We start from the raw sequence: 11,596 nt of genomic DNA, 5'->3' as shown, positions 1-11,596 counted from the left end.
ATCTATATTATATGTTACACATGTTGATGTACATTAGGTGATAAAGTAGAAATACTATCGTCAATATTATTTGGGGGTATCTCTATTTATCACACTTGTGATTGATGATGGTTTGACTTAACATGTTTTGCATAAGAGCTTCAATAGTATTTGAGTTTATGCAAATATGAGGCAAAATAGTTTTGAGGGTTACATGAGATGTAATTGGTAAGAGTTGCCTACCTTTTAAAATTACTATAAGAGCTTCGATATTATTTGAGTTTATGGTAATTCTAATTGGGTCTCAAGCCCACTAGAAAGCCTATGTATTTAAGCTTTCCAAATCTTATTTTGAGGGTGCTAAGATTTGATTAAAATAGTGGGAGTATCACTTATGACACAAAAGTCCTTAATCATATGTGAATGTAATTGATTGAATGTTTAAATGTATGATCATGTTTATATTTGCAGATTTGTGAAATCAAAAATGGCCAAGAATCCACTTGCAGGTTTGCTAGACACTAACAAGTTGACAGGTCCCAATTATCTGGATTGGCTTAGGAATCTCAAAATTGTTTTGGATTCCGAAAAAATAACATATGTTATGGATAAGGCCCCACCTGAAAAAGTTTCAGAGGCATCCACGCCAGAGGAACTTACCACTTGGCAGAAGTGGAAAGATGATGATCTTCAGGCTCGTTGCTATATGATGGCATCGATGTCAAATGAGCTGCAAAAGCAGCATGAGAAAATGGAGCATGCAGCAGAGATTCATTTGCACCTACAAGAGTTGTATGGTGAGCAAACTAGACATGTGAGATATCAGATCTCAAAGGAGCTTTTCAGGGCCCGTATGACGGATACTGAATCTGTCAATACTCATGTATTGAAGATGATAAGCCTTATTGAAAAGCTTGAGTCTTTCAGTGTTGTCATGGATAATGATCTATATGTAGATCTTATTTTACAATCTCTTCCTGATTCATTTGATCATTTTGTCATGAACTTCAATATGCATAAGCTTGAAACTACTCTTCCTGAGTTGCTTAACATGTTGAAGATTGCTGAAATGACAATGAAGAAGGATAAACCTGTCATGCTCATTGGTTCCTCACATTCCTCTAAACCAAAGAAGAATTGGTCAAAGCAAGGAAAGGAGAAGAGTTCTCAAAAGGGGAAGACAAAGCCAAAGGGTGGAGTTAAGAAAGCAAAGCCAAGTCAGTCAGAGAAAGGAAATTGCTTCCATTGTGGAAAGCTTGGGCACTGGAAAAGGAATTGCAAGACTTATCTTGCAGAACTGAAACAGAAACGTTCTGATTCAGGTATGTACTTTGTTGAAATTAACCTTTCAGTTAATGATGCTTCTTGGGTATTAGATACCGGATGTGGTAGTCATATTTGCAATGATTTGCAGTTGATGACAACAAGCAAGAGGCTAGATAAAGATGAGGCTTCTCTATGGCTTGGGAATGGAGCAAGAGTTGCTGCTATAGCCATAGGGACAGTTTATTTAGTTTTAGAATCTGGAATAAAGTTAGTTTTGAATGACTGTTTTTATGTGCCAGACATTATTAAGAACATTATTTCTGTTCCTGTTTTGGACAAGGAAGGTTTTAATTTTTCAATAGCAAATGGAGTTTGTTCTATTTTCAAAAATGGTTTTTTATATGGTACTGGTGCATTATCAAATAATTTGTATTCTGTTCAAACTAAAGATTCCATGATTTGTCTACAACAAAGTAACAAAAGAAAGGCTGATGATCAAAATTATGCTTACATGTGGCATTTGAGATTAGGTCATATTTCCAAAGACAGGATAAATGAGTTGGTTAAAAATGGGTTATTGAACTTGTTTGACTTACAGTCACTTCCAACTTGTGAATCATGTCTTAAAGGAAAGATGACGAAATCTCCATTTGTTGGATAAGTGGAGCGTGCATCTAACCTATTGGATTTGATCCATTCAGATGTCTGTGAGCCACTAAATGTTAGTGCAAGAGGTGGTTTTTCATACTTCATTACTTTCACCGATGATTTCTCACGGTATGGCTATGTATACCTTATGAAGCACAAGTCAGAAGCCTTTGAAAAGTTCAAAGAATTCAAGAATGAAGTAGAAAAACAAACAGGAAAAAGTATTAAGGTCCTTCGATCTGATCGAGGGGGGGAATACTTGAGTACTGCATTCATTGATCATCTTAAAGAGAATGGGATTCTCTCCCAGTGGACTCCACCAGGAACACCACAACTCAATGGAGTTTCTGAACGTAGGAATCGAACCCTATTAGATATGGTGAGATCCATGATGAGTTTCGCTGATCTTCCTTTATCCTTTTGGGGCTATGCTCTTGAGACAGCTGCCCATTTACTGAATAGAGTTCCCTCTAAATCAGTGCCTAAGACACCATATGAGATGTGGTTTGGTAAGACACCCAGTTACAAATATTTAAGAATATGGGGATGTCCTACCTATGTTAAGAAAACAGTGGGAGATAAGTTGGATACTAGATCCACTAAGTGTAAGTTTGTGGGATATCCAAAAGAATCAATTGGATATTATTTCTATCATCCCCTTGAACAAAAGGTGTTTGTTTCAAGGAATGCCACTTTTCTAGAAAAAGAATTCCTATTAGATGGGAATAATGGCAATATGATAGATCTTGAAGAAATTCAAGAATCACAAACTATTATCCCACAGGTGGAAGCAGAAAACAACTTTGAACCTCAAAGTACACAATCTCCTCGTAGATCCCAAAGGATCACGAGACCTCCTGATAGGTATGGTTTCTTAGTTGAAGGTAATGAAGATAACCTTCTATTGGATGAGGATCCAAGAACCTACAAGGAGGCGATATCTGATATCGACTCGGGAAATTGGAAAGAAGCTATGAAATCCGAAATGGATTCCATGTACTCTAACAAAGTATGGACTTTGGTGGATCCTCCTGAAGGTATTGTACCTATTGGCTGTAAATGGATCTACAAGCGAAAGCTTGGAGTTGATGGAAAAGTAGAGACTTATAAAGCTCGTTTGGTGGCAAAGGGTTACACTCAAACTCAAGGTATTGATTTTGAAGAAACCTTTTCACCAGTTGCGATGCTTAAATCCATTCGGATTTTACTTGCCATAGCCACATATTATGACTATGAGATATGGCAAATGGATGTGAAAACAGCCTTCCTTAATGGTGACATTAAGGAGGATATTTATATGGTACAGCCAGAGGGATTCATATCCAATGGAAATGAGCAGAAAGTCTGCAAGCTTCAAAGGTCCATTTATGGACTAAAACAAGCTTCCCGGAGTTGGAACATTCGTTTTGATGAGACAATCAAATTGTTTGATTTCATCAGAAACTTGGATGAACCATGTGTGTATAAGAAGGTTAGTGGGAGTGCAGTCACTTTTCTGGTGCTTTATGTTGATGACATACTACTCATTGGGAATGATGTAGGTATGTTACAAGCAACAAAAAGCCTGGTTATCTACTAATTTCTCCATGAAAGATTTGGGCGAAGCATCTTACATTTTGGGGATTAAGATCTATAGAGATAGATCAAAAAGGATGCTTGGATTGTCCCAATCAATGTATATAGATAAAATGTTAAAAAGGTTTAACATGGAAGGATCTAAAAGAGGATTTCTTCCAATGCGCCATGAGATTTCTCTCTCCAAGTCTATGTCTCCAAAGACTCCAGAGGAGAGGAAAAGAATGGCATCTATACCCTATGCTTCTGCCATAGGTAGCATAATGTATGCTATGCTATGCACTAGACCTAATGTTGCACATGCTTTGAGTGTCACAAGCAGATATCAGTCTAATCCAGGTGAGGAGCATTGGATAGCTGTGAAAGGAGTTCTTAAGTACTTGAGAAGGACAAAAGACACTTTCATGGTATATGGAGGAGGTGAACTGAAATTGGAATGCTTTACGGATTCAAGTTTTCAGTCTGATGTAGATGACTCAAAATCAGTGTCTGGTTATGTATTCACCCTTAATGGTGGAGCAGTTTGTTGGAAGAGTTCCAAACAAGAAACTACTGCAGATTCTACCACTGAGGCTGAATATATTGCAGCATCTGATGCTGCAAAGGAAGCAGTTTGGATGAGAAATTTTATCTCAGCATTGGGAGTGGTTCCTACTATTGTTGATCCAGTTCTAGTTTACTGTGATAACAATGGTGCAATTGCTCAAGCAAAGGAACCAAGGTCCCATCAAAGATCCAAACACATATTGCGGAGATTTCATTTAATCCGTGAGATAATTGGCCGTGGTGACATCAAAATGGAGAAGGTTGCATCAGCGGAGAATGTAGCAGATCCCCTTACGAAACCATTATCACAACAAGTTTTTGAACGTCATCTTGAGAAGATGGGCTTAAGATACATGGGAAATTGGCTTTAGGGCAAGTGGGAGATTGTTAGAGTTATGCCCCACAAGCCAATTATATTTACATATAATTGATCATATTTTTCCATTGTGACTCTTTATCTTCAATCAATTATTATTGTAAGGCATTATGTTTTATTTGTCATTGATGGTTGACTTTATTATTTCCACTCTTGACAAAGTCCATAGATCAAATAGGCTCATGGAATATGGTCGTGCATAGAGATGACGATCATGAAACATATTCCTTATAAGCCTTGATCTTAAATGTTCCTAGTCATAGAGTTATTAGGATTGGACACTAATAACTCGGATAGACTAGCATATATGATGCATGCTCAATTAGGAGAATGTCTTGTTTCATAGACATTGGTGTGTGGACACTAGTGCATATATGTGGGTGCTTATTATAAGAATAAGTACACTGAACTGACCCGCTACAGAATTCCTAATGGTAATTGTTGATTGTCGAATTGGAATTTCTATGTTGCAGTAGTGCAGATTGGTCCTTAGACTTGAGACATCATGGTAGTCTTATATTTGACTGGTTACGCTTTGGTTCTTTTTTGGATTCCAATGGAGTCATTAACAAATTATCACTAGGCATAACCTTATCACATATGAAGGCTTGTGAATGTCGAAATAGGATTCATCACTTATCGACAAGATGAGAAGATGTCCTATGTATTCCGATGATTTCATAACTAAGGAAATCCTTGGCCAAGGTGAGATGGAAATCAAAAGGTGTTTTGATTTCATCGAACAAGTTATAAATCTGGAATGGATACATAGTTATTGAATGACTAGGGTTTCGTTATAAAACCATACCCTAAATTCAATCGGGACATAGTTGATGAAAGGATTTTACTGTACGGTAATTGCAATCGAAAAGGTCCGTGTTTTTCATCGTTGGCTAGGCGTTCATGGCATGTTGCTAGACGTTAACCATGATATGTAGGGTTTTAGAATTAATATGATTAATTCTAAAACTATTAATTAAAGAGTTTAATTAAGAAGCCCATGAGATGAGTTAATTATGAAGCCCATAAGTTTAATTAAAAGAGTTTAATTATTCTAAGGAGTTGGGCCTTCATATAGCCCAATAGAATTGGCCCTACATCTAGCCCAATGGTGGACCTAAGGGGTCACACACTTGGGTCGAGTCCGTTCCACAAATTAAAAGAGAGATACGGCCCAATATGATTATGGGCCAGACCTAAATCGTTTAGGGTTTTTCCAAAGGCATAATTAGGGTTTTAACTCTATAAATAGGCCACTTAAGAAGCTGGAAAAATAAGGAGAAATTCGGATCTCTCATTGGAGGCGCCTAGGGTTACTAGCATTACTCAAGGCGTTCGTGGAAACGGCCGATCGTGTGGACCGACTTGGAGGAGTTCGTGTTTGCGGCTCTACGGATCAATCAAGGCAGAATCATATCTTCACGGTTTCCCGGTTCCTAACAGTGCGCCCAGCGCCTGCTGCCCCCACTGTGGCCCCCTACGGGCCCCGGCTACACCCGGCTGCTGCCACTTCGCTTTTCCCTTTTTTTTTTCTTTTTTTTTCCTTGGGCCCTTCTAACCCAAAAATTTCCAGATTTTTCCTTCCAAAATTTAGCACCCCCAAGCATCACATTTTTAATAAAAACCATCTCATTTAACCCCTTTGATGCTTCCTACAACTCATGCCAAATGAGAAATTTACATCCTTACTTAGGCCCTTCAAACAATAAGCCAATATCTCATTTTAAAATAAAATCAAACACTCCCAAATATAAAATACACACATGATCTTAGGCTTTAACCAGCCATTGCCAACCCAATACATTACATTACATAAATTAAGAGCAACAAAATAGGCTAGCCTAAACCATACAATACACTTGAATCTTCAATTCCATGCTTCCATAAGCCATTCCACCTTGTCTTGATTTTTTTTCCAAGATTCCACAACCTATATGTGAGGGTAAAAATCTCATGAGCTATTAAGCTCAATAAGGGTGCAATGCCAAATAAATATGAACATAACAAGATTATATGATGCCAAATGCATGCAAGTGTGGCTAGGTTTCTTTGTCCTCACAACCCTCCAAAGTTAGAGGCATCAACCCACCATTTCAACCATGTTCCCAAATTAACCTATGGTTATAAGTCTCATGAACATAAAAGAACATGTCAAATTCAACATATACATTTATGAAACATACTTACAACATATTGCAAGGCCACCCTCCCATGGGGCCATCCCTTACCTCTTCTTGAATCTTCAAATCTTCATTTCAAGAGAGCTTCCATCTTCCTCTTCTCCCATCTAAGATGGCATTCAAACTAAAACTCACTTTACATTCAAGCATATTTAAATAAAGAGAAGAAGGAATAAAGCTTACCTTGAATCCCTTACTTCTTCTTCTTCACTTTTCTTCCATGGGAGACTTCCTTATCCTTCTTTCTTTCTTCCCTTCTTCATTTCTTTCTCCAAATGGCCAAAGGGAGACAAGTCTTCCACACTTGCCATTTTATACTAGTTTTCCATATTTCAAGAATGAATCTAAGTCATTCATTAAAGGCACAATCCATGTGCTCAAGAGAAAACTAAATCTCAACCATCCATTTCAATAAACAAGTCTTCTCTCTTGGAGAAAACACAAGAAAGCACAATCCATATGCTCCTTTCTTTTTAAATCTAAGCCTTTGGATTTTCAAGAGCCATCCACCACCATTGGATCAAGTCCCATAAATGGATTTCTTTTCTATTTATTTAATTTGGACTAATTTCAAGACAAGCCTTGAAAGACATAATTGCTTTCTTTCTCATTTAATAAAATCTCCATATTTTCCAAACCTTAATGGTGATCATTTACCATTTTCTTTTGGATTTTCTTTAATCCATATAATCATGCCTCTCATTAAATGTTTGAAAGACTAAAATAATTTTCTTTTGCATTTAATTAAATCACCACATTTATACTTGAACAAGACTTTGCCAAGTGTCACCTTTAGACATTAACCTTAGCTTCCAAGCTTCCATCTCCACCATCCATGTGGCATCACCACAATTATCCACCAATTTAGGAAAAAATATAATTATTTTCATAAATAATAGAATATCCACCATTTTCCCAATATTCCATAATTAAATTCCTCTATGGAATTAATTCCAAAATTACCAAAATATACTTTGTGAATTATTAATCCCATATCTCCACATAAATACAAAATTGGGATTTAATTCACTTACTCACCTAATTCACATAGGAATTATTTCTAATTTACCAAAATACCCTTTTTATTGGACTTCACTATCCAAATTACCAAAATACCCATCTCATAAGGTACCCTTAATCTCAAAATCTTTCACATTCTCAAGGGTATTTTTGGAATTTTCTCACTTCCATTCTCATTCTCATAACACCGGGTGTTACATAGGGGCCACGCGACAATCACGGCGAGAGATTCTCAGCCCGTTCCGAAGATTTCGCAACCCATTTCAAGGGTTTCAAAACCCATTCGGCTAGGAGTACGGTGACGAGAGGAAGCCCACTCGGTCTTCTCTGAGTGGGCCATGAAAATAGCCGGGCTAAGGAGTCACTCGGCATAACTAAGTGACCCCTCACTCGGTTATGCCCCAACCGGGGCACCCCTCAACATAGCCGAGCTGGGGCACCCACTCGGCATAACTGAGTGGTCCCCCCCACTCGGTTATGCCGAGTGGGTCTTCTTATTCTTCCACATGGTGCTTTGCTCTCTCTTTCTTCAGTCATATTGGGGCCCACCTTTGATCAGGTATTGGCTTAATTTTTCCTAGTACATCAGTAGAGATAGAGGGCATCCCTCGAATTATAATTAATATTATGTTGGTTAGGGCATCTCTAACATTTTTGTACATGAAAGTTGAAATCGGTAAAATCGTTGTCCAACTCAGGATTCTATCAATTTTATCGAGATGAATTGGGATTCACTTCAATTCTACTATATAATTTAAATTTTATATAGGTGTTGAATCATTTAAAGGTTCTAACACATAAAATCATAAGAGTTAATGGGGATTTTGACGATTAAGGTTATATTGAGAGACGAGGATAGCATTCATTGCTGCCAACGTTGTTCCATTACCATTAATACCACTACTACTAATGACAAATTTGACACATTCATCCAATACAACATTCAGAACCAACTATGGCTCAGAACCCACGTCCTCAAAACTTACTAGTTAGTAACTAGCTACCTAGCTTAGGTGGTGTGTTTAGATTGTGGGAACTGCTAAACTATTTAGTATTATTTCATGTGAGAAATGCACTTGCTAGTGTAGTATCTAATTATGACTCAAAACCACGTGCACATCCTCAAAGTGGCTCTAGCTAAGCAAGGATGTGTTCTTGTAATTAAGCACTAACTTGTCGAACGTACGCGTTGTTCATTTTTGTCAAAAATTCTCCGTCCAACTGCAACACACGATTGAAAACTTAATTTGTATGACTAGAAATCCGAACTCTGGTCGTCGTGTATGGAGTTTCTTCCAGTCCTAAACTAGCTAGCTACGCTACAACATCATCATGTAATAATAACTTAATTGGCACAGATAATTATTAGCATATATATAAATGTATATGTAAATGCAGATCCTTAAAATGTAACCAAAATTAACTGTTAAGATACAGCTAGCCAAAAATTCGATCCGGATTCTAGCAACCTGCTGCTGCAACTGGATTGAAGAAAGGCTAATTAAAACTGAAATGGCAACTGGGATCCATTGAAAGTTGAAGTTTTGGAATTTAGAATTTATAAGAAATATATTTTACAGGCCTGTCCTGTTTATTTCTGCAACCTTGTAATAATGGCGGCTCTCAAGGCCTTCTCGCTCCGGAGCGACCCTTCAGGTATCCGAACCACAACGTCTTGAAGCATTAGCTCCTTCACCTTGGACACGCTGGCGTTGTGAACTTGAAACTCCAGCTCTCTCAGCACATTCATCAGTCTCGCCGGCGGGCAGTTCACGTCCCGGCACTGCACCCGGACTATCCCTTCCGATCCCATTATCTTCACGTCCACTTCCAGCGGAACCATCCCGTAGCTCGACGAAGATAGCCCCGAGCACTGCTCCATCGTCACCGACGTGCTCTGGTTGTCATACGCGTCCGGAATAATATTATAGATTCTCGCCGGATGCTCTTGCTGGGGTTTGGCTCGCAGTTTGGCCTCCAGCTCTTCTATCTTCCCTTTCAGCTCTTTGATGTATGCCACTGCGTCCGCGAGTAAAGATGCCTTGTCCATCCTCGACACGTTCGGGACGACGCTCCGAAGCGTGTAGAATCGGTGGTTCAGCTTCTCCCTCCGCTGCCTCTCCGCCTCCACGTGGTTTATCGGCGTTTCCCGGCCGGTCGCCGGCTTCCTCCCCCTCTTCTTGGATCGGATGCTCATGCTTGATTTTGGGAATGAAGTTTCTTCAAAAGTAGAAGGCCCCGAATTGGACGACGATGACCTCTTCATCATGCTCCCGTCGAGCTGCTTCTCTTCGAAGGCCTCTTCCGGGTTGATCCCCGAATCGCTGAAGAATGGAATCTGGCCGGGATGGTCGCCGCCGGCATGTTGGGAGGCGAAGAGGGACTTGGCCAGTTGCATCGATCCCCAGTCCTCTTTGATTATATGCGAGGAACCCATTTCAACTACGCCGAGTGGAGTCGAAATACAAACCAGAGTTTGAATGCCATGCGCATAGGCTTCTTGTGCCCTCTCGTAGTTATAGAATTTCAGCTGATGCTCGCCGGCCAGCCACACGTAACCGGTGGAAATATAAGTCCTGTGAAGAAGGTCCTCTCCGGAGGCCACCGACTTGTTCAAGGACGCCATGTAGAACCACTCCGGATCAGTGACATCGCCGCCGCCGCCACTGCCGTCGATAAGGCCGTCGGTGTCCGAATTGTCACCAAAAAGTGCCTGAATTCCACCGGATGCCTTCCTCCTCTCCAACTCAAAGCCGGATTTGGAATATTGGTCGTGTCCCCGGAAGTAGCCATCACCCCACGAGAGAACAAAAGGCCCGTTTCTATCTTTCCTCGCTTGCCAGAAGATGGCATAGTCCCACCACTGGCTTCCACTATCAACAAGTAATTTGAGGCGCTGCTGAATGGTGGAGGAAGGCATGATCTCATCCATGGACGTCCTCGATCGTTTAGAATTTAATTAAAATTGAAGGATGAATACTTGGAAGATATATGGTTGGTAACTAACTAACTTGGTATATGTATAGGCAATCGGGGATCGATACTGCAAATTAATTAAGAGGGCATAAACAGTGATATGGAATGGAAGGGCGGAGTTGGAAGTGACAAGAGAGCTAGCAGGATGTCCTAGGCTTAAAAGGGGGCGATCCACGGTAGGGTCGCTGTCCGGCAGCATTTTCACGTGTGTCTCTACTTGACAATATATCTTTGGCCAATGTGGAAAACCAATTCACAAACAATATTCCTGTGACGTCCGTCCGTTGTTGATGTACACTGCCGGTACATCACACCATAAAATGACAAATGAAAATGACTGGCATATGTATGTAAAGAGAAAAACAGAGGCATCGAGATGAAAAGGAAGGGTGGGTGGGCGGGTGGGTGAATCTAGAGCGTTTGTTTGTATTTGCTGGCATGCATACATACATACATACATACAACCTTTAATTAATTTAATTTGTAGCTAGCTAGTATATAGTGTTAACATTCGCATCCAACGGCTTGTTATTTTAATTTATATTGTTTCTTTTTTTAATTTTTGCACTGCATTATTCCTATAATTAACTCCAGGGTATTTTACATATATATTTTGTGAATTAATTAAACAACTCTTTTGGGCATTGAATCCCTCACCTCAAGGGTCTCTTCCCGTCGATCCCACATATGTAAAGAAGAAGTTAATCATGAAATTCATCAGCAACCACGGATCGAACACAGAACCTCTCATTGATTATCCCCGTAAGACATGTACCCACTTACTTAATTAGACTTGTGAGTGAAGAAGAATATCTCGATCGACAGCAAATTAAACCACCGCTATCACTATACCATTTGTAAACCTATATATATAAATATTTTGGTTGAGGCTGGCACGGGCTTCAGGCTGAAGCTCGTGCCAGCCCCTCCCTGGATTCTGGATTTAATTATAATTCCTGCTGCTCTCACTCAAGAAAATCCAATTTAACCAGTTGTTTTCATATATAATTCATAGTAATGGCTCAGCCTC

The 11,596-nt window shown here is 39.5% G+C and overlaps 2 protein-coding genes across 2 annotated transcripts; one reads left to right on the top strand and one right to left on the bottom strand.

Moving 5' to 3' along the window:
• Nucleotides 1–3,692: 3,692 nt before the first annotated feature.
• Nucleotides 3,693–4,385, top strand: LOC127787581 (secreted RxLR effector protein 161-like). The gene has a single exon (XM_052315645.1). It carries the CDS (start codon nucleotides 3,693–3,695, stop codon nucleotides 4,383–4,385), a length of 693 nt encoding a protein of 230 aa, XP_052171605.1.
• A 4,554-nt stretch (nucleotides 4,386–8,939) lies between these two features.
• Nucleotides 8,940–10,687, bottom strand: LOC127814114 (transcription factor MYC2-like). The gene has a single exon (XM_052355379.1). It carries the CDS (start codon nucleotides 10,520–10,522, stop codon nucleotides 9,182–9,184), a length of 1,341 nt encoding a protein of 446 aa, XP_052211339.1. The 5' UTR covers nucleotides 10,523–10,687; the 3' UTR covers nucleotides 8,940–9,181.
• Between the last annotated feature and the right edge of the window lie 909 nt (nucleotides 10,688–11,596).

This window comes from Diospyros lotus, chromosome 12, assembly GCF_014633365.1.
Source record: "Diospyros lotus cultivar Yz01 chromosome 12, ASM1463336v1, whole genome shotgun sequence".
In the NCBI taxonomy this organism is placed as follows: domain Eukaryota; kingdom Viridiplantae; phylum Streptophyta; class Magnoliopsida; order Ericales; family Ebenaceae; genus Diospyros; species Diospyros lotus.
Note: the sequence above shows the minus strand (reverse complement) of the source record. Positions and strands in the feature narration are given on the sequence as shown.

Excerpts from the sequence above, each read along its gene's own strand:
- LOC127787581 (XM_052315645.1), top strand. The coding sequence starts at position 3,693 with ATGGCATCTATACCCTATGCTTCTGCCATAGGTAGCATAATGTATGCT.
- LOC127814114 (XM_052355379.1), bottom strand. The coding sequence starts at position 10,522 with ATGGATGAGATCATGCCTTCCTCCACCATTCAGCAGCGCCTCAAATTA.